This window comes from Typopeltis vanoorti, chromosome 12, assembly GCF_054136105.1.
Source record: "Typopeltis vanoorti isolate ZY-2024b chromosome 12, IOZ_Tvanoo_1.0, whole genome shotgun sequence".
Classification (NCBI taxonomy): Eukaryota; Metazoa; Arthropoda; class Arachnida; order Uropygi; family Thelyphonidae; genus Typopeltis; species Typopeltis vanoorti.
This window is the reverse complement of record NC_143560.1, coordinates 117,139,519-117,164,194: the sequence shown is the minus strand read 5'-3', so window position 1 is coordinate 117,164,194 and position 24,676 is coordinate 117,139,519. Positions and strand designations below refer to the sequence as shown.

At 36.1% G+C, this 24,676-nt stretch overlaps 1 protein-coding gene across 1 annotated transcript in view; it reads left to right on the top strand.

The window, feature by feature from the left end:
• The first annotated feature begins 5,529 nt into the window (after positions 1 to 5,529).
• LOC150101165 (mitochondrial glutathione transporter SLC25A40-like) overlaps positions 5,530 to 24,676 on the top strand; it is a 101,697-nt gene continuing 82,550 nt past the window's right edge. Inside the window, exons 1-2 of the mRNA XM_090401799.1 lie at positions 5,530 to 5,774; positions 23,076 to 23,251. Of these exons, the coding sequence (XP_090257925.1) occupies positions 5,666 to 5,774; positions 23,076 to 23,251 (285 nt within the window). The 5' untranslated portion in view covers positions 5,530 to 5,665. The remainder of the gene's footprint in view (positions 5,775 to 23,075; positions 23,252 to 24,676) is intronic.

Here is a 24,676-nt window from a genome sequence, read left to right as displayed (position 1 = left end):
GTAGTCTTTATCACGTAAGGAGAGAATATAAGGAGCATAAATGATGCCCTTTTATGCTCAGGTGTTGACGAGAAGTGGCGTGTAGGTAACGGTTTGCTATTTCTGTGTTAGCTGGTTTCCCTTAGACTGAGTAGTTTAGTGTGTTTTATTGGGATATTTCAAACTAGTGTATTCAAAAATGGTAAAGGCCTATTTCGAACTAAACTGTGAATTTAATCTGATGATGAATTTTATTAGAGATCGTGACGAAATTTTCTGATTGTGTAATAGTACAGTGCCAGATGACATAGATCTCCAACAAATTTTGGCCAAATTTTTGGTAGTATTCCTTGATGTTGGAGAACTATTTTTTTAAACTCATCCACGATTATATCAGATAACAAAAAGAAAAGGGAAAACCAATTTCTAGTCCTTCTTTCTGTTTAAAAAAAATATTGTCCAAATTTCAAAACAAAATATACTGTTGATGCAGTGCTTAAAGAGTTCCACTCTGCCTGGTGGGAAGATATCTTGAAGTAATTGTATGGTTTTTATTCTTGGAATGTTAGTGAAACATTTACTATGTCCAAGTGTGCAATTATATCAGTAGAAGTCAAGGTGATGCCTTTGATATTTTCTAAGAAATGTAGCGTGTCTTTTACATAAGAGAATGTTCCCTGGTGTAAAGTTTCAATTGGTTTCATAGATTATGCTTAGACAGCAAAGAAGTTTGTCTCCTAGAAGTGTTTTATTTTATTTTATTTTATTTTATTTTATTTTATTTTATTTTATTTTATTTGTTAATTTTAGTCAACTACGCATATTATTAAGTTATATGCTTTTCAGAGTCGTTTTTCGTTATGGCACCTATCCGTACGAATAAAATGGCGACCAAGACATCGATGCTGACTGATATCAATATGCGGATTTAGTGCAATGTATGGAGTGTTTAATGTATTAGTCACTGAGAGTGAATGGTTTGTAGTATGATAGCGAGAATGGAGAAAATATTTGTCGGAAATGTTTCGTAAGTGAGTATAAAAAATGCCAGTCGCAAAACAATGAAGTGACTGATAATAAGGATATAAGGCAGGATTGTCAAAATGTTGTGGAGAATGTAGCGAAAACAATGAATGATAATGTGGATGATGAGATGCTAATGCAGAAAAAAATTGAACGCTAACTCGGATTCCTTCACATGACAAAACGTGAGCTCTAGCGACTGGAGAAACGATTGGCTGGTGGTACAGAAAGACGGAAAATGAAAGAAATAGTGAAAGGGAAAAGCATTAGATGAAGAAAAACTGGGAGAAAATGGATGGTATTGTGTGGGAATTCAATGATAAAGGGTATACTTAATGAGAAAGTGACGACAGAATGTTTTCCAAGCGCAAAGATAAAGGATGTTACCGACGCTCTGAGTATGCAGAAGAATGAAGCAAAGGAGTGATTTGATTTGGCTGGCACAAATGATTTGAACTGTGAGAAATATGCAATGAGAGAAGATATGAACGAGCTGTTACTGGAAGCAAAAATAAAGCATAGGAAAGTAAAGATTGTGTATCTGTTGGCTCTTTATGATAGGACAGAATTGCGAAGAAAGGCAATGATTGCTAATGAGTCAATGAGAAGTTGTGCAGGAAGAATGGTATGCAGTTTATTGATGCATGTAGTGAATTTGATGAATGAAGGAACTTATATATGCCGGACAGACTATATTTAAAAGGTTTTGGAGTTAGACGTTTGGAGAAAGTTGTGTTTAGTGAGAGGGTAGAAGCGCAAATCCTGGGAAACAAGAGATATTAAGGAGAATGAAATCAATCATGTGTCTGGCCACTCCTTTGATAAATGCCAATGTGTACAGTAGTGATTATGCAATGCCAAATGGGTTCATTCAGAGGTTTCCAAATTTGAATGGGTTGGTAATTACATTATACAGGAGTAACTATAGGTACAATAGGACTTTGAAATGTATGTACCCGAAAGCAAGAAGTATAAGGAATAATATTGAGGAATTTGTGTCATTGGTAAACTCGACTTGGCCAAAAATGATAGGCATTAGTGAGAACTGATTGACTGAAAATGATATAGTTACAGTGAAAGAATATAGAGTATTGTATTTTCAGGGAGGACAGACGGAATATGGCAGCAGTGGGATATTGTTGATGATAGCTGCAGAATTAAAATCAACAAAATTAGAGGTTAAAGAAGAGTTTAGGTTTTAGGGAGACGGTTCTGTGGCTGTCTGATTTGAGATAGTGAGAAATATGATAAAATATGTTATTGGGTGCTGCTGTTGTCTAGAAGAAGTTCAGAGGAAGATGTTGATTCCATGTATTGGCACATTAGCACAATAAGTCTAGGAAGGAAATTATAGGAGAGTTTAGATATGGAAACGTTGATTGCTGAATTGAGGTGATTGCATACTTTCCCCCCTCTATAATATGAACAACATGTTATAGAGGGGAAAGGGGGTTCGTGGGTATTGGATCTCATAATAGCATTAGAATATGTGTCCATAACCAAGGCAGACACTGCTGCCAATTGGGGAGAGTGACCATGCAGTCTTGTTCTGGGAAGTTGCCAAACATGTGGAGCAGTAGCGCACTCAGGATATAATCTTGGAAGGGGCAAAGTACTCAAGATTTAATCTTCGGGGGGAGGCACTCGTGATTTAATCTTGGTGGGGGAGAGTTGTGTAGACGATTTGAGAATGCACACTATATGAGAATGCATACGATCTATGACATCTGCAGTGATTGCAATACTAGATACACATGATATTCTCTGGCCCGGCTCGAGCAAACGAAGTAGCGCTCGGTCCGCAAGAGCACTACTTTGTTCGCCTTGCTTTCACAGCGGCCGGGATTCCCGAGAGCTCTAGGGTATTCTCATCTTATGTGGCGGCTAATTCATAAGTATATAGAAATAGAAGACATGACACAACATAAATAAAAAAATGAATTTTAATTGGGAAAAGATATTTGGAAATATTTCTAGTGTTTTTTTCCTTTTTCTTCTTTGGGGGGACAGTTCCCTTGGCCTTCTCCCTGGGTGCGCCACTGATGTGGAGTTTTCTATCAAGAATGGGTTTATGTTCAACTATAAAGCTCTTGATTATGAGAGACTCAGGAGTCATCCTGGAGCAGTACCATAGCTGGGGAAGCTACAAAGACAGAATATCAGAAGTGCACAGCAAGTGGCAGGGATTGCTTGAGAGTAGCAGTACCAGACTACATACCCAATGTCAGAAGGATAAACCAAGTTGGAATTAAGTAGATGAGTAGGGATATATATAGCAACAGGTGCAAAAAAAAAAAACATTGTGGAGGAAATATAAAGACAAAATTGGCCAGCATATGCATGAGTAGTACAAGGGGCAAGGAAGATGGCTGACTAGTATTGTAAATAAGACCAAATCAGACTATGAGAGAGAATTAACCAAACAGACCAGAGATAACTCAAAATAGGTTTTTCATTATCAGTATATGAAAAATAGTCAAAGAACAAGGGTCATCCGTGGAAGTTATGTAAGACTCTAATTAGTAGGGTTTTGTGGACCAGATTTTTTGCGTAGTGAGTGAGGGGAATGAATTGCCAGAATTGATGATGAGTTCCCTGATGGTGTATAGATTCAAGGAGAGTTATGATAGAATTTTTGTGTATGATTGTTGATTTGGGTCTCCCATGATGAATCTCCAGACTCCATGGAGATGCTGTAAAAATCACCATTATTATTATTATTATTATTATTATTATTATTATTGGATTTATTTTAGCAGCACAAGAACAGGCATTACGAAGTAATGCAATGAAAGCAAAAATGCTGATCATCAATAATAACAGCAAATGCAGATTATGCGATCAGAAAGATGAGACCTGTAGAACATGTAATCAGTGCCTGCAGCAAGAGAGCCCAAACTGATGATACACGCTGCCATGATCAATTGGTTAAAATAATTGACTGGCATGAAATATGGGTTTCCTACTTCTGATAACTGGAGAAATAGTTGTATCGCTGAGTGATCATTTCACAAAAATGTATTATCTTTTCAAAGTTTAGTTGATAGGCGGAAAAGCGGCCCCCCCCATGATAGGAACTTTTACGATATTAAAGAGGTTTTATAATATCCATGCAAGTGATAAGTTGTATTGTGAGTGACAGCATAAAATAGAGACAGCAAAAATTCTCTGGGATTTTAGAATACAAACTGATCTGCATTTGGAACACAATGTACCTAACATTACAATTAACGTCCATCGACAGGCTTGGATTATTGATATTGTTCTCCCTAGTGATAACAACATTAACAACAGAGAACTAGAAAAATTACTCATTATCGAGATCTGGAAATCGAATTTGGTCGGCTGCTGCTTAAATACACCAAAGTCATCCCAAGTTATATGCACACTTAGTGCACTTTCAAAAAGCTATCGAACTGTTATAAAAAATGAAACATCAATGGAGTGACTCCATTGACAAGCCACAACATTCTCTGTTCCAAGACTCGCCTTCTACACAGGTGTCGCTATAATTTTGAATGCCTATTCAAAGAGAGTGCTGAGGCCTTACTTCAACGCCCTAACTTGAATCGAAATGACTGAATATCCTTATCAAAAATATGGGAAAGTTTAATCAGGATAACACATTTTTTTAATTGAGACTTTTAATTCCTACATTATTCTAACGTTATTTATAAATTAAGACTATTATATGAAATTGTGAATTAATAGCTATAATTTAATCATCACTCTGATGAAAATTTTCCTCTCTTTAATGCTTAGCAACGTAACATCACGCGGCTCGTTCTACTTTTGAATGATTAATTGTTTGTATTCCACCTTGTTAAAAACTGTTCCTATGTAGCCACTGAAGATAGTCTGTTATTTTCAGACTGAAATGTGTGGCAAATATTAAAATATTATTGTGTTTACGTGTCTATAATTCTTAATTATTTTTAACTAGTTATTTTTTGCTTAAAATGAATTATTATTCATCACTTGGAATAAAACAATAATCGAAATTTGTATCCTGCTATTAATGTTAAGGTTATGTGATAAGCTAAAAGTACTTATTTTTTGTTGTTGTTGATTAATTCTGATTATAATTATTATATGTCTTCTTCTGGTTCCCATCTGCCATACGGCCGCGGGAGGGTAGCTATATGCTTCCATTCTAGGGAGAGATGATTATGAGCAAGGTGGTTTCCCGTTGCTTCCTTGCCGTAAGTATTTATGACTGTAACCTGTGTGTTCACGGGGCCGGTTTGCCTGCTTGCGGGATGAAAAACCACAGATAAACTGGCGGAAAAAACCCTGCTGCCCACGCCCAAGACCGGCTAACTTGGCTATGACTGAGGAAGATCCTTAAGCTCCTCACGTCGTAGACGGGAATCGAACCTAGGACACTCCTTCCCCAGGCATATGGTTGCGAAACGCAAAGCCACTAGGCTAACCGCGCGGACTTATTATATGTAATATTTTAATATTGTTGCATATGAAAACGATAGAGGGCACTAAAGTACGCTCTTATGCAGCTTGAAAGAGTTCGGCATGTGGTTAACAAGAGTGTTGAAGAATGCTCCGTTTACTTAACTTTAGTTGTAACCTGCGCAATATTTGCGAGTCTGTAAATATGTATTTAATTACAGTTTTAATTGCTTGTTTTATGTAATTATCCCCAATAATGTCAGAAATTTGTTCTAAGCAGCCATGTGCATGGCAACCGCAATGCATCACACCAGTTCAGCAAATGATTTCTTCCTGTACAGGCGCTTTTGTTACTTCATTATTTGGTAAGTTTTAGTTAATAGTAGTATATTATGTATGGATTTTGAAAGTAATCAAGTTAGGAAGTAAAAAAAAATCTTTTCATGGCGTTATTTGGAATTATTATTTTATAGGGTGGTTTTCTAAATCGTTAAAAAAAAATAATAATAATGCCTTTCTACGATTACGTTATGTATGAATATCTTCTTCCTGTAAATGTCAAGTTTAAGCTTGTATAGCGTGCACGTATAAAAAAGCTTTAGTGAAAGGTAATATCAATTTTATCAAGAAATGTAATATCACGCATTGCTGAATTGCGTGTAAGTTGCTGGCAAAACAAATGACGGTCATCAGCTTGAGAAATCACTCTTTCCTGGTAGTTTTCTTAACTGCCAGTCAAAAAAAAAAATTATCCAATTTGCAAATTGTTATTTGCACTTTGTAAGGATTCCTTTCATGTTAATCATCTATTAGTAAAAGTTCTTTACAGGAAACAGTCTTAGACATACTTACACATTATAAATGTGCTTATGCAACATGCTATATATCTACTCTCCAACCGACAAGCTGACTTTTCAGATCCCACTGCAGGCTTAATATTTTGTGAATGTCTTCAGTGGCAGATTAATTTCATTAACCTAAGTGAGATGACCACTCTTCTTATTAGGACCTGAAGTATTTTGAAGATGTTCAGATTATGTAACTCTTAGCCTACCTACAATACTGATACTAGAGTTCTATGGGTGGGATTTACTGAAAACAAGTGGGAGGGCACGTATCAATAAAACGAATTTGGATTACCAATTGCCTACCTATAAAATTGCCAAATTCTGATTACTACTTGCTTGTATAGGCTACAGCCTACATCTTATTAAATTCTTCATTTTCTCATTACGTCAAGGATGTAATTATGTAGCATACAGATTTGAGATTGATTTTGTCTCTTATTTGCCAGCATCCCTTTTATACATCTTGTATAGTACGCCCACCGATTAGAGACTCTTCGACACTTCTGCACATGTCACAAAGAGGAGAATCCATTTCGATAATAGGGTAATCAATCCATCTTCAATCAATCTTTTGGGATGATTTTGTTTATTATTACATATTGGAAAATTTAGCTTTTCTTTTACAAACATTGTAGTTTTTAAAGTGGTAACTATTTTGCATGTATAACAGTTGTTTAAAATGCACGTAGAGTATTAACAAAATTAAAAAAAGGTATAGCATAAAACAAAAAATTAACAAAATTATTTTTAAGAAAGTTTTGTATAAAATAAAAATAATTATACAGAAAAACAGAAAATTTTTCAAATTAACTTAGATATTCTAAACTTACAGTTGAGAGAACTGGGACACTTCAATGTCCTAAACCAATTAATTATTTATGACTTGTTGTGACTCTTTTAACAAACCCATGCAAAAAAAAAATTGAAAAAAAATACCATTATGAAATCCTTTTAATCTTCATAGTCATCTGAATCAGTGTCCAAATCGCCATCACTTTCAAATTGATCACCAACGGTTCACATAATTCTTTGATAATTCCATCTCTGTCTCAATACATATTTTCCAATGAGGTGACATGAGACCAATATTTTCCCCAGTTTTGAACTGTAATACTTTCATTTGCCTGTTCTGAAAGCTTAAAAAATTTCGACATCAATATCCCCGGTTACGTTGTGTTGGCGAATGAAATTTTTCACTTCTTTCCAAACATACTCAATAGCATTAATATCACAATGATATGGTAGTAGCCTCAAAGGTAGTAATCCATGCTCTTTGAGCATCATGTCGAATTTAAATAGTTTAGTTGTGGGGTAAGTTTCTTTTGACCAAATTAAGCAATTCAATTTTTTGAATATCTGCAGAATGAGAAATGTTATTTGCAGAGACCAATCCATAAGAACTTGCTTCTTATTAGACCAATTTGGAACTTTGTTTAATTGAATGGAGTGATATGAAGCATTATCAATTATAACAACAGCATTTTTAGGAAGGTTTGGAATCTGTTTTTCTTCTGCCCATTTTTCGAAGATCGTAGAATTCATTTGCCCATGGTAATCTCCAGTAGTTGAATTGACTTTGTATAGTAAGTTTGAATTCAGTAAACAAAACCATTTCTCCACCTGCACACAAAATTATTATGAGCAGCAAGGCTTTTCCGGTTTGTAGCACTCCACATTCTTCTTTAGATTGCCAACATTTTCTATAAGTTAAATTACTATCAATCGAAATTTCATCTAGATACACAATCAGTCTTTTCTCCTCCCTGAAATGTCTTATTGCTCTCAAATACTGCATTCTAGATAAAACAATCACTTCACTCCATGATAAGTTTCCTTTTATTCTGGGACTTTTTGAAACAAAATCAGATTTCATGAAGTATTTTCTTTAAAGTTTCTCTTTTCCAAGGAAAATTAATTTTTTCTTTAAGCACAGGAATCAATTTCGGAATAGTTGGCTCTTTTCTTGACCATGTAAAATTCGTGAATAGTTCTTCTTATAACGTGTACATCAAAATCATTCAAAGCTACATTTTCATGGTTTTCTTTCTCTGGCACTTTTTTTTTAGGAGATTTAAATTTTGGCTTACTTTCATCTTTTGATTCCCTATGAATTCTTTTAACAGTTGACTCTGATACATCCGTAATTGCACTTGCATGTTTTATGAGAAAGGGGAACAAGGAGACTGCCTTCTAACGATTCTTTTTCGCAGAATGTCAGCACATCATTCAATATTCTTTTGCAAGAGCTATTGAAAGGTTTAACACCAGAACTATACTGGATCCATCATACAAATTAATAGTAAAAAAAAATGCAAAAAAGTGACAACAAAAATCAAGCTACTACTAGTACAGCAACAGACAAGAAAACATGTGATTTTGCATGTTGGCGACCAAATCGTGCATCCTTCATTTCTTTCTCCCCTTCAGCTTGAATTGACTATTCTTGGCAAGTCGCCAAGCGAAGCTCTACAAAGTGTGGGCATATTATACATTTATTGTCTCATGAACTTTCTTGTTGATATTATATATTGTTTTCAACTATGATTTTAGGTTGGTTCACTATGTTGAAAACATTTTTGCCATTTGGCTGTATTCCAGAATCTGATATGATCATCTTCCTGCCAAAAACTTAGTCTTCACATCCACATCAAATTTACCATCTGCAGAAAAAGAAAATCATAGGAATTAGCATTTTTTCTACTCACTTGAATATGCAGGTTGTTTGCCTGCATATTCAGAATGTCAGCACATCATTCAATATTCTTTTGCAAGAGCTATTGAAAGGTTTAACACCAGAACTATACTGGATCCATCATACAAATTAATAGTAAAAAAAAATGCAAAAAAGTGACAACAAAAATCAAGCTACTACTAGTACAGCAACAGACAAGAAAACATGTGATTTTGCATGTTGGCGACCAAATCGTGCATCCTTCATTTCTTTCTCCCCTTCAGCTTGAATTGACTATTCTTGGCAAGTCGCCAAGCGAAGCTCTACAAAGTGTGGGCATATTATACATTTATTGTCTCATGAACTTTCTTGTTGATATTATATATTGTTTTCAACTATGATTTTAGGTTGGTTCACTATGTTGAAAACATTTTTGCCATTTGGCTGTATTCCAGAATCTGATATGATCATCTTCCTGCCAAAAACTTAGTCTTCACATCCACATCAAATTTACCATCTGCAGAAAAAGAAATTCATAGGAAATTAGCATTTTTTCTACTCACTTGAATATGCAGGTTGTTTGCCATAAACCAGCCTTCATAGTAAACACAGAAATTCAACTTGTCATCCCAGAAGTACAGTATCATAAAAAAACTTCAACATAGTGCATGCTTTTTGTTCTTCTGATCCATCTTTTCAACAGAATCCCTTCATCAAAACTCCTAAGTGGTTACAATCCCCAAAGCATCTAATAAATCATTGAAGTTATTGGCTTTCTGCTTAAGCTACTTCTGATTCCACAGATTTTGGGCATTTCCATAGTTCACCAGGTTTTTAAGTTACTGATAGTAACAAACTTGAGATTCTTATCTGACATTAAGTGCAGGTACCAACCCTTTCTCTCTTGGCTGTCTATGAGGTTCCTTCAGATTTTCATCCCTTGTGTTTTTGTCAAACAAGCCATTTCATTGGGAAGAGAATAATCATTGATTATGAAAGCTCTATATGTTATGATGAATCATATCTGGTTTGACTCACCATAGTGCAACTAAACAGAAAAAAAAAAACTCCTTTAGAAAAGCATGAGGTGAAAATTATTTTAGGCATGAATGCTTGTTGAAAAAAAAGCTCTGGGACCTCTTGATACATAGATCTATCTTGAATCAAAATGATTTATTCTTGTTGTAGGTATGGGAGATTATTCTTAATCTCCCTACTGGCTAAAACATATACAAGTCCAACAAAACCTGGAGATGATTCATGCTACCTTGTTGAAAGAACATGGGTAAGAAGTGCAGTCGAAAGAGACCAGATAAAGGTTCCTCACTTCACTGACGGGAATCGAGCCCAGGTCTTTCCAACCAAAGGGCTTCGTCTATACTGACTGAGCTACGGAGACGCTGGTGAAAAGTAATGGAGAAGTCATATTTCCATATACCAGTTGCCAAAAGGTGTCAAACCCCATTATTAAAATTCTCTGGATTAGAGATATGTTAATGGTAGTTTTTTCATTTGACTATGCTACCAATTATGTATTTGGTTTAATCCTTTATTATTATTATCTGAGACCTCCAGGGAGTCGAGGTCTCATCGAGGGAGGCTGTAAATTACCCAATCTAGCTATCATACCTTCTCTTAAATTCATTTACACTGGATGCACTCACTACCCTTAAGGTCAAATTATTGCACTCACTCACTGCCCTCTGGGAGAAAAACCTAGCTCTTACCCCTTTCTTAACTGAGAACAACCTTAACTTCCATGGATGGCTCCGTGTTCTCTCCCCACCTTCCATATAATGAAAAATTTCATCATCTGAAATGCTATAACACTCACAATCTGTCCTCGTAATCTAAATTCCATAATCCAGATATAATCTTTGTAACTCTTCTTTGCACCCTTTCTGCAGCTTCTTTATCCCCTTGGAACCCAGGAGATCAAATCTGCACACAGTAATCCGGTGTGGTCTTTCAAGCCTTATATACTTCCTTATCCTTACATGTCAAGGTTCGCTTCAACATAGCAATTATCCTCTGAGTTGTATTTGCAACTTTTGCTATGTGACCTTTTGAACTTTAAATTCTTATCCACCAATAATACACTAAGATCACTTGCCTCTTCAGTTTCTTGTAGCATCACCCTGCTAACATAATATGCCACTGGAACTCTTAATCACACCAAAGTGCATAACTTTACACTTACTAACATTAAACTGAGTCATTTTTGTTTGCCCAGATTTCCAATCTATTCAAATAATTTTGTAATTGCTGAATATCAGTAGCATCCCTGCCTATCTTTCTAATAGCAAATCTGATGACCCTGCTTGTTGTCATTAATGTATAGATTGAACAATAATGGTCCAGGGACTAAACCCTGAGGTACCCCACTGGTTACCTTAAATTTGGCAGATTCACGCCCACTGTATACCACTTTTTGATATCTGTCTGTCAAAAATCCCCTGATCCAAGTCAATTGATTATATTCCAATCCCATATTCTCCAGTTTACGCAACAGCCTATCGTGTGGTATCCTATCAAATGTCATAGAAAAATTCAACATTATTATAGTGTATCCATTCCCTTTATCCAATTCAGCCATAACATTGTTATAAAATATGAGCAAATTGCTAAAATATGATCTTCCTTTAGTAAACCAATGCTGTTCCTTGCAGAGTATAAAATGCTTGTCTACCCATTTCTGTATGCGAGTTCTTACCAACTTCTCTAAAATCTTCACTACCACACCAGACATACTGATAGGCAGTAGTTAGACATGAGTTTTTACACCACCCCTTGTACAATGGAACTATCATATATTCCCTTCATTCCTGTGGTATCATTCCTGAACTGAGACTCAAGTTATACAAATGTGTGAAAGGCCTAGCCATTTCAGCTGAATATTCCTATAGCAAACAGGCTGATATTCCATCTGTCCCTATTGACAAATTCTTATCAAGGTTATGCAAGAGCTCTTCAACCTCATTTTCATGAACCTCTTAACTCTTCGTCCAACGTGGCAGTAGCACTGTGCACCATTTTCATACACCTGGTTGATATATCTTAGCAAAGTGAGCACTCGTTAACTGAACAATCTCCATAGCTTCTGACACTCTTGTACCATCTGCATTCAATAAAGTTATTCTTCCACATTCATTCTTTCTTTCTTTTGCTTGCGGCATAACGATAAAATTCTTTTGGATTGCCTTTAGCTTGCGTGGCCACTTTCTTTTCATACTTCATTTTAGCTTTTCTCACAATACTCGTTACTTTTCTGGCCTGAGCTTTATATATTTCATAACTCCTCTCACAATATTCTTTCCACATCATCATCATCTTGTGGATCTCTTGCTTAATAAGGCTGCACATCCATTTCACTCTCAACCTATTTATTCTTTAGTGATACATTAAGATATCGCCTCATTTAAGCGCTTTTTCAAAGATTCCCATGCATTGCTGACATTTTTTCCATTCAGTAACTGATATGGGACCAAAGATAATATTCTTCTAAGTCGATCATAATTTCCAGCTTTGCAATTCAGCATGTAGCCTCTTTTAATCATAGCTTCAATACAAGTAGTTACTTTCCAAGAAAGAACAGCATGATCACTATCACCAATTGGTGGTAAAATAGCCATATTCTTGACAGAGATCCCTTCTGACGCTATGAGCAAATCCAACACTCTTTGACCTTGAGTTCCTTCTTTCATATGCTGCTTGAGAAAGTTGTTTCACAACAATTCAATAAATTCCTGTTCTTTCTTATCATGAGATTTCTCTTGTACCCAATCAATGTTTGAAAAATTAAAGTCACCCATAACGATCATTCGCTTGGTAGCCATAAGGCTAAATTGGTGATGCATTTCTTCATCCCCTACAACTGAGCTGCCAGGTCTGTAGCAACACCCCACCATATATTTCATTCTGTTAACCTCCACTTCACACCAGATAGACTCAAACTCATCACTACATGGGACATTGTTACCATCATTGTTTTCTTGTATTTCTACCCTAACTGGGCTTAAGTCATCTCATATCATCAGTAGCACTCTTCATCCTCTCTTATTTCTTCTGTCATTACTAAAAATAGTATATCTGTTACACTCGATCCCACTCCATATCTGATTCTGATAGCCAGGTTTCACTAATGCCAACAATCTTAGACCACATCGTATTCAATAAAGCAACAAACTCAACCTCTTTGTTTGTAATGCTCCTGTCATTTGTGTATAGACATAATAAATTATAACCTAACCTATCTTATAATTAGATATGCAATCTATTTGGTCCTGTTCTAGAATTTTCTCTTTTCCCTTCCCAGATATACTTAAAAGGTCCGAACCCAAAGCATATTTTCCACTCCTTCATCACATACATAACCATGTTCAAGGGCATTCATATCTTTATCATGTTTGTGTACCATAGCTGAAATTCACACACATTTTTCCCATTCCTCCCTTGACATCTAGTTTCCCTGACTCTGCATTGGGTCGCATACCAAGAAGTAATTTCTCCAAGTTTCTGATGCCAAATGAATTCAAGTGCAGGCCACCATTCTTATACATATCTTTTCTACCATCAAACATACCCCACACATCTAAAAACTCACATCCATATCTTCTACATAGCCTGCGCTTGAAATCATTTGCTATCATTGCCCTCCTTCTTAAGTCAGTACTATCATCTAGGTAGTAATCCTACAATTTTTACTCTTTCACATTTCTTTCTCGCTTCTTCCAACAGACCTTTCATATCTTCTCTCATAGTATGTTTGTCACCACTTAAATTACTAGTACCTACCAACACTGTCATTTCTTTTACATACCTTTTTTGGTTTTCAATACGTTTGTCGTATTTTTAATTTTCACTCTCTGGAAACTTTAAGTGGTGACTCCCTCGGCAAGCACAAATTTCAAAATTGAGTCACCATACCATATTACCTTTTTTTTTTTTTTTTTTTTTTTGATATTAACTGGCTTTTGTTATTAATATTTTGATTTCCATGTTCAGTATTTTCCTGCCTGTTCTTGTTTTCATCCTTTTTCTTATCCTGACGAAGTTTAGACAAATGTTTTTCCACCTTTTACAATTCCCTGGTCGATTTCTTAATGATTTTCAAGCTATTTCTGATGTCAGCGTATCCTCAAATAAATTATTATCATCATTACAACAATGCTTTTGTTCAGGACAAAAGCTGTCCTCAGTAGCAACAACTTTAGCTTTGGTCACTGCCTTGTTATGACGAGTTTTTGGTACCATTTATAAGAGTAGTAAAACTAATAATATTTCTGAAATTATATTATAAAATGCTTTAGTACAATAACTATGCTAAAAAAACTACAATAATTTACTAAAAATACACAATTAAATCAAGAAAACACTTAATGAATGAACAAAAATCACAAATCTTTCAGGAGCTCTTTGACAGTACGTCTTTTCACCTTTATCCAAGTGTAAGCAAACAAAGTTTGTGCCTGAAGTCCTTTCAGGACTGGGGCAACTCGTGGCAAAGGTGGTATAAGTTCTCATCACTTGCCTTAGTATCCCATAATGAAAAGCATATCTCCTTGCAGACATGTATAATGCTATGCATTAAGGGAAGGATCACTACCCGGACCGGTTTTGACCTTTATCTAGGTCTCATCAATGGGAGCCAGACACAGAGGTGTTGATACTAAGGTGGAAGTAATGGAGAAGTCATATTTCCATATACCCCCTTTATTAAATAACTTAAGGAATTTACAACGTACAAAGGATATAAATTAAATTAAACTTTAATCTATATTTCCAATATTTTGTCAATGTTATGTTGCCAGCTTCACAGGAACTTAAAATAAAGACACATGCATGCAGGTACTACGTACATTAAATGAGGACGAAGCAGGAAGCTATTGTTTCTCCTAAAAGTCCTGATGGTGACCCTAGCTTGCTATGTAGGTATTCTTGGCCGTTGGGCTGAAGGTCTTCTGATGTAAGTCTCCCAAATTTGGGGCAGTCTCATGCAACCAAATTTGTTGAGGTTTGGCATGTTTCTTAGGGCTGAGGCTGATTCCATGAATAGCCTTTAAAATTTGAATTTACTATGGTGTATTAGCATGGTTTTCTTCCACCATATTCTGTGGCGTGTATCCAGAGCATGGTCTGCAAGAACAGAGTGGCTGTACTGGTGAAACCGGATGTGGTCCTTGTGTTCTGAAATTCTGATATTTGCTGTCCTGCCTGTTTGGCCAAAGTAGGACAGCTTACAGCTGCAAGAGACCTGGTATACACCGGGTAGTTCTAGGGGAGGTGGGTGGTCTTTAGTGGAGTAGATAAGGGACGCCAATTTTCTATATGGTCTGTAACACGAGGTCAAGTCATGTTTTTTTAGGATTTTGGTAATTTTTTCCGAGGTGCCTCGGATGTAGAGAATGGTGATGGATATAGCGTAGTCCTTGTTGTGAAGTTTACGCTGAGAAAGTGTTGAAGATGTGGTTTAGTTCTGTGGTTAGGGCATTGTCATTTGAACAGACAAGTTTAGCCCTGTTGTGTAGTGTCTTAATAACTCCATATTGTTGTGAGGGGGGGGGGGATTGTTGGTGAATGTATCTGCCTATATTGGTGCATTTTCTATAAACTTAGAAAACCAAGGTTCCATCAGGCTGGCAGGTGACTAGTGTGTCTGAGAAAGGGAGGCTGTCGTTTTTCTCTTTTTTCCAGGGTGAACTTGATTCTGGGGTGTTGGTTGTTTAGGTGTGTTAGGAAGGAGAGGAGTGTATCAGAGCCATGTCACCAAATAGCAAATATCATCAATGTAGCGAAGCCGTGTGGTTGGTTTTTATGGGGCAGAGTTTAAGGCGTCTTCAAAAGTCTCCATAAAGTTGTCCAAGGGTGGGGAAAGTGGTGAACCCATGGCTGTCTCATCTATTTAGTTGTAGAATTTTCCTTGCCAAACGAAATAGCCTGAGTTCATTGTGAACTGAAATAGGGCTGAGATATCAGGAAGAAATTTAGCTCTAAGGTTTCTTTGAGTAGGACATTTGTGAATAAGGAGGAGACATCAAAACTGTCCATTATGTCAGTATGTTGGAGTGTAAGGTTTTCTGTGCTGGGTTTGAAGTGGGCTGAGTTTTTTTGTGTGTGATGGTGTGTTGCCAGTATAGTGTGTGAGTACTTTGGCCAAATGTTTAGCTAATTTGTATGTGAAGGAATCAATGCCATCCACTATGGGATGTAAAATTAGAAAACTCCACAGGCTCCTTAAGAAAGTCACTTCTTGGCCTGTAAAAGTCACTAACAAATTAAAACCGTTTAACTCTATATCCCCCTCCCGCTATATATTGACTCCCAAAAATACATAAAGAAAATGTGCCATTACATCCCATAGTGGATGGCATTGATTCCCCCACATACAAATTAGCTAAATATTTGGCCAAAGCACTCACACACTATACTGGCAACACACCATCACACATAAAAAAAACTCAGTCCACTTCAAAGCCAGCATAGAAAACCTTACACTCCAACATACTGACATAATGGACAGTTTTGATGTCTCCTCCTTATTCACAAATGTCCCACTCAAAGAAACCTTAGAGCTAATCCAAGCTAAATTTCATCCCCGATATCTCAGCCCTATTTCAGTTCACAATGAACTCAGGCTATTTCGTTTGGCAAGGAAAATTCTACAACCAAATAGAGGGGACAGCCATGGGTTCACCACTCTCCCCACCCTTGGACAACTTCTTTATGGAGACTTTTGAAGAAGCCTTAAACTCTGTCCCACATAAACCAACTACATGGCTTTGCTACGTTGATGATATTTGCTTTTTGGCCACAAGGCTCTGATACACTCCTCTCCTTCCTAACACACTTAAACAACCAACACCCCAGAATTAAGTTCACCCTGGAAAAAGAGAAAAACAACAGCCTCCCTTTCTCAGACACACTAGTCGCCCATCAGCCTGATGGAACCTTGGTTTTCTCAGTTTATAGAAAACCCACCAATACAGGTGAATATCTACCCTAGAACTACCTGGTGTATACCAGGTCCCTTGCAGCTGTAAGCTGTCCTACTTTGGCCAAACAGGCAAGACAGCGAATATCAGAATTTCAAAACACAAGGACTATATCTGGTTTCACCAGTACAGCCACTCTGGTCTTGCAGACCATGCTCTAGATATATGCCACAGAATACAGTGGAAGAAAGGCACCTCGGAAAAAATTACCAAAATCCTAAAAAACATGACTTGACCTCGTGTTACAGACCATATAGAAAATTGGCATCCCTTATCCGCTCCACTGAAGACCAACCACTTCCCCTAGAACAGTGGGTCTTAACATTTTTAGTGATCGGCACCCCCTTGAATCTAAAAATAAGTTCTTGCACCCACTTGAAAAATGTATTTCTATTTCTTTATTTAGGAAATTACATCTATTGCAAGATAATTTATTTATTGAAAAGCAAACACATATACACACAAAACAATATCTCAATTTTTAATGACTATGTTGTTGTTGTTGTTTATTCATGATAATACTTTTGAAGCGAAGCCCCTTTTTTGAAAGAGCCATGCGTAAGTCATCACTTGCATTTAAGCAATTTCTGGCTTTTGTTTTTATGTGCAAAAGTGATGAAAATTCCATTTCACACAGGTATGTGGTGGCAAATGATAAAAGTGTCTGCAATGCTGCTTTTGCCAGCTGTGAATAAGGTTCTGTGTACACCAGAATTGTTCTAAGTCCAGTTTTTCAAATTCAATACGTGCATTGGCTCATATTTCAATAAGATCGTCTTAAATAGCTGCCGTCCATCGAATCGGGGTCAAAATTTAGAAACTTCTCGCACCCTCAGGGGTGCACACATCCCAGGTTAAAAACCACTGCCCTAGAACTGCCTCGTGTATACCAGGTCCCTTGCAGCTGTAAGCTGTCCTACTATGGCCAAACAGGCAGGACAGTGAATATCAGAATTTCAGAACACAAGGACTACATCTGGTTTCACCAATACAGCTACTCTGGTCTTGCTGGCCATGCTCTAGATACATGCCACCGAATACGGTGGAAGAAAACCATGCTAATACACCATAGTAAATTTAGATTTGAAAAACTATTCATGGAATCAGCCACAGTCCTAAGAAACATGCTAAACCTCAACAAATTTAGTTGCATGAGACTGCCCCAAATTTGGGAGACTTACATCAGAAGATCTTCAGCCCAACTGCCAAGAATACCTATATATCCCGCTAGGAGCACCATCAGGACATTTAGGAGAAACAATAGCTTCCTGCTTCGTCCTCATTTACTGTATGTAGTGCTTGCATGCACATGTCTTTATTTTAAGTTCCTGTGAAGATGGCAACATGACGTTGCCGAAATATTTTAAATATAGATTAAAGTTTAATTTAATTTATATCTTTTGTACATTATAAATTCCTTAAGTTATTCAATAAGCATCTATAACCAATGTGTAAGCCTTTCTACGAGAATTCTATATACCCCATTACACCTAAAAGGTGTCACACTCCATTATTAAAATAATGGGTTGGTGTGACACCTTTTGGCAACTGGTATCATACGGTACTTGCTCTCCTTGGACAAAGAAAATGGCTTTCATCTGAGAATATGAACTTTCTTCAGCAGTGGAAGCAAATTTTCTGGAGTGATGAATCACACTTCACCATCTTGCAGTCCAATGGATGAGTCTAGGTTTTGCAGATGCTGGGAGAACACTACCTGCTTCACCTAAAAAGGTGTCACGCCCCACTATTTTAATAATGGGGATGTGACACCTTTTGGCAAATGGTATATGGAAATATCACTTCTCCATTACTTCCACCTTAGTATCACCACCTCTGGGTCTGACTCCCACTGATGAAACCTCAATAAAGGTCAAAACTGGTCTGGGTAGTGACCCTTCCCTTAATGCATAGCATTATACATATCTGCAAGGAGATGTGCTTTGCATTATGGGATACTAAGGTAAGTGATAAGAAGTTATACCACCTTTGCCACGAGTTGCCCCAGTCTTGAAAATTCTTCAGCACAAACTTTGTTTGCTTACACTTGGATAAAGGATTAAACAAATATATAATTTGCTCTTTCTTTTTGTTTTAATTCATTATTTTTTCATAGTAATTGTAGCAGATATCTAACTTAATTTTCAATACTGAAATTAAATTATGATTATAATAAATCAGGAAATTATGTGTTATTGAGGAAACTGATGTTTTAAAAATAGCATCATCCTACATAAGCAATATTAGAATAAAATGTTTTTAATATCTGCTAATCAACAGAAAGTTGAAAAACAAAACAAATTTCTGCATGTATTCGGCTATTACTTGTGACTTTTCATGTGTACTTGGATGTGTGTGCATCAAGAGTGCCTCTCTTTATTAGTAATGTTCGTTAGCTTCAGCATGTTACTCGAGCAGAAAGAAATATTAACAAGTATCACTAAGACGGTTCATTTCTGAGATGGCAAGGGTAAATAATTCGGGTATTGATGATGATGAGAGAAATTTTTATAGCTCTGAAGATAGTGGTTCTAGGGTAGACATGTCTTCATGCAGAAGATGGGTGATCGTCCCTAAATGCACACTAGCTTGTCCACAGTTTCCATTCTAAGGTAAGGCATGAATTATTTAAGACTGACACAGCTACATTTTAGGCTCCTTCTGTCTATTTCTAGATGATAAAATTCTTTCCTCCATAGTGGAACTGACTTACCTTTATACTTGCCAACAACATCAGCAAATTGAGTATAAGCAAAGTCTGCATTCTTGCAGTACACACTTTGGAGCCCAATAGATATCAGCATGCTACTTACATTTATAGAGTTTTTGATTGTGCATGGTAACGGGAAAAAGTTCACTCTTGAAATCTATTGGTCTACAGCAGTGTTTCTCAACGTTTTTTGGATCATGCTCCTACCTCAATGTCTCAGAGATCTTGATCCCCCCCCCTCTCTCTCTCTCTCTCTAGCATAATAGTCAGCCAAGTTCTGAAAAAGTATAATATAAATATGTATAAATATGTGCATGTACATTTTCTAATTGTCCCCCAAAATATTCAAATTGCCTCCCTGTGGGGCATATGCCCCAGGTTGAGAAACACTGGTCTACAGAATGGATTCTGATCATGCCAATGCTTCTTGGTCATTACTGAATAACAATTCACTCTCATTGTGAAGTATTTGCATTTTCAGATGCAGATAATGATGATAATGCAGATAATAATGAGAAATATTATCAGCCAACATCCTTGCCCAGTCCTCAACAAAATTTATAGTTTTGATATGATTTTTTGATTAAAAATTCTTCATAAATTTAGATCATTATATATTCCTGAGAGAAATGTATCAATAAAAGTCTTATGCCATTCAAAAGCATAGCAAGTAGCAGTTGAAATGAAAGAGTAGGATGACAAATTGGTTTGATAAGTTTGAATATGAACTGTGTATTGATGTTTAGCAGCAGTGGCTGCTCATGTTTTTAGATATTCCAGGAAAGTGGAGGAATGGTGGTAACCACTTCATTGGAGCACTTCTCATTAAAATATCTGCAAAAATTACATAACAGAAACAGATTGTCTGTGAAAAACATCTGGAGGAAGTTTGTGTGTGAGAGAGAGAAAGGAATCATCTTAAACAGATTGACCTCAGATTAAACATTTTTAAGAAAGTTTTTAGTGCACCATCCCAAATCTTAGAATAGTATTCTAAGGTTGCAGGTAGATTTGGGATTTGTTTGTTGTTGTAGTGTCTTAAATGTAAGAGGACATCAATTTTTATTTATTATTATTTTATTTATTTATTTTTTTATTATTTTTTGAGGTGACTATGGATTTGATGTGTTTGCTTATTCCAAGAAATGGCTGAAGTTTAAAGTCAGTCCAAGAAGAGGAATCAGATCTTGACTGGAGATGGGAATGTTATCTGAAGGCAAAAAAAGTGAAGTGAGGTAAATTGTTTGAGAAATAAGAGGACAGTGTTTTCATAGCATTGACGTTTAGATTATTCTCATTCCCATTGAAAACGGCCACAAGATCAACAGTGTTTAAATGTCAGTTGTGGAAAATTTTGAAGTTTAAATCATTTGAGCAGTGCAATGTTTGTCGATGAAAAAAGAGGAATGGAGTGAACTGTCATCAGAAATACTGTGGGTACGATTTCTGGTTAGTGAAAGGCCATTAATGTATAGGAAAAGGAATATGGATAAGAGTGCAAGGATCTTAGTTGAGAAATTCATAGAAAGAAACCATCCACCATGAAATATGTTGGTGAGAAAAGAAACTTTCAATCCATTTGCAGAAGATAGAAAGTAGATCATAAGATGATCTACTTTCACAGAATCCTCCTTACTTGGTAAGGAGGATTCTGTGATGTTTGGCACAAATTGTATTGCTAGTCATTGATTGGTGGTGAGTCTTCAGGTAGGAAGAAGCTTGCTATTAGTGAATTCTCCATTGTGTTCAAGATGATCCAGGTGAGGGCAATGGGACAGTAGTTTTGACTGTTGTGACATATGATAGGTGGATATCCAGTGAGTATGACTGCTCTTGCATTGGTAACATGGGTAGTAATTCTGAAGTACAAATTTTGAGCACAATTGTGTTGAATTATCTGGACCCCAAGAGACTTAATGTCTTGAATTATTATTTTATTTTTATTTTTTTTTTAAGATTAGCAGTCTCACTTGCAGATATGTTCATGGTTAAGTGAGAAGTTGTTTTTTCAGGCAAAAATTACAACTAGTATCCTTAGTGAAAGATTAAAAAGTTCAGTAGCTAAAACTGAATGTGAAGCTAGTGGTTTAGCTAAGCTATTTGAAATGTTTAATGCCTATCTTGCACTGCTTTGGCACACATTTGTAAACAAATGCTTTGATAGCGATCACAAGATTTGTGTGGAGTAGGGAATGAAGTACCTCAGGAGAGTGGAAATAATAATTGTATGTAATAAGAGATACAATCACAGAGATCATCCCATTTGCTACCAAACTTTATAGGGTCTAACGACTAGTTTCCTTGTGTATTGCTTACAGATTATCATAATCTATTATGTTGTCTCCTGATGATGATGATGTCTTTTAACTTAATATCACATCTAATAGTGTACATATCATATTCATCACATCTCACATATTTCTCTTAATCCACTGCAGACCTGTTTCTGAATGCATACCATGGAATGCTTGGTAGACCTCATGTAGTTCATGTAACATTTGATTGGATCTGATATAGAGCCCAACTTAACAAACTCGCATTCTGTGAACTACCTGCTGCTCTTTGTAGATGGGCAACTGATTTCCTTACAGGACTATCCAAGCACCCTGTTGTTTCACCCCCCCTCCTATATATATAATGACTTTTTTTTTTTTTTTCACTGACATCAAATCGTATCCTTAGTTTTGCCCAGAGCATACTGTTCCTCGTGTTAACTCGCTTTTCAGTGATCTAACATTCGAAAGCCTCAATGCATTCTACAACCAGTGTTTTATAGGTCTGTATACTAGCCTTCAATGGGATGGTGTGTGTGAACAGTCTCATCTACTTCATTGTTACCAAAAATGCAGCTTTTCTTTTTGGGGGAAAAAAAAAAAATCAGTGAATCCTGTAGAAAGTCTCATATTTATCCAACCCTATAATACTCTTACATTCAGAATAGTGCACCAAAAACATCCATTTAACCATGATGCTGTTTGAGGGTATTTTCATTCCTTGTTTCTCTGTGTCTTTAAACTCATAAAAAGATAAGCACGAATCTGCCTCTATTTTCTTGACGCTTTCTTCACCTAGGATTCCAGCATACTATAGGTTCTGCTACCTCTCTTCATGCAAATTCATATTTTAAAAAAAATATTTAAAACTTTTTTGCCTCATATTTTTTTTAAAAAATTTTAACTTCCAGGTGAATACGTTGATATTTTATTAATGTACAAAACAGTGCTTTTCAATTTTGCTTTGAAATAATTCAAAGAGTCATCATTGCAGTAGGGATGTTATAAAATATAACTATTTTCTTCAAAAGCTCTTATTTGCATAAGAATGATTCTAGTTTGTTGAAACTTGAATAACAAGTATAAGGAGGATATAACAAGTTAATAATCGTTTAATTTTTTTTTTTTTTTTTTAATTATTATTCATATAATTTTATAAATTCTCCCTTTCAGTTACACCTTTAGATGTGGTAAAAGTTCGTCTTCAAGCTCAGAAGAAAGAACTCCTAACCAGTAGTAATAAATGCATCAAGTGGTGTGGTGAATTGGAAATGTGCTGTGGAGGAAGTCATAGCTCTGCTTTTCAAATGTCTTATTGGTGTGAATCACAACATTTTAAAGGAACTCTGGTAATGTAAACAAGAAAATCTATTCATGCAATTTTGCTTTTGAATTTGCTAATATCTAAACCTCATTTTTTAAATTCTTTATTGTAATTTAACTCATATGGATGATGTATTTTGTTTTGAAAAATGCAAAGCAAGTTTCTAGAAGGTTCCTATGCATTTTTAAACTTCTATAATGTAATGAGTTCAAATTTCAATAATATAAGAATGATAGCAAAATGACACTAGTACAAAAAAAGTAAAATTACAGATGGAAGGAGAGCTAATATTGATAAAGGGTTGAAGCACTGATATCTGGATGGTACCATTTTCGACAGAATAGTACATAGATCTACATAAGCCAGTATCTGGCTTATGTAGATCATCTATATATGCCAGGTATTGTTCCTGATTCTAACTTCTAATTCTAACCAGAGGAAGACCAAGATATAGGTGGATTGATACGTTGCAAAGTGTCTTAGACGATAAAAATGTAAGATCTGATAATGTTGTAGTCTTGACAAGTAACAGACTGATTTGGAAGAAAATTGTAGATAGGAAGTTAGTAATGATGTAAATTTTTCATGTAGTACTATCATATCCTGTACACCCCTTGAGGATACATGTCAGGAATTTGATGATGATGATGAATAAATTGAAATAAATAATGGAGTTTTTTATATCCTTTGCTTAATGTTATCAGCCAGTTATTGTTATCGAAAAGCGACTGTCCCAAAGTGATCACAATAAACTGCGTCTACTGTATATACAGGGTGGCCATAAATTAACTTTTCCCCTTTGGAGGTGTCTGTAGCTAAAACTAATGCACAGAATGAGACCACATTTTATATTGAGACTTTTGAAGGCTTGGGGAGATGAATTCTGCGAAAAAAATATTTAGTATCAAAAGTCGCCGATAGGGGAAATTTTGGCACTGGCAGAGCTGAAGCAGTCGAATATTTGCAGTAAATGCGGGTAAAAAGGATTATGCAAATTTTACTGTGCGTACATGACAGCAGCACCACCAATTCCACTTAAAAAGGAGTTGAGAACGTTCAGGCAGTTATTCAAATCACTGACGAATTGTGCTCAATATGCGTCCTACCTTGCCTATACGTGCTTTAGTTGTTAAGTTGTTTTTTAGAAGGCTTCATGTCAGCTGTAGCACTGAGAGCTATGATTAAGAAGTTTGAATAAACTGGGTCACTAGGAGTTAGATCTAGCAGAAGACAAAAAGCAGTGCAAGAAGAGACAGTAACAGACGTTGCTACTGCGGTGTTCAGCAATACAGGGGCCAGTACTGATCCAAGTTCAATCACTACATTAATTTCTGTGTCTCTCGCAAGTTGTTGTTTTAGTTTAATTCTTATTATCATAGTAACGTGCCACATACTCATCTGGAATGAGTGATGCGGCTGTCGCTTACACTGTCGAAATGTTATTATTCCA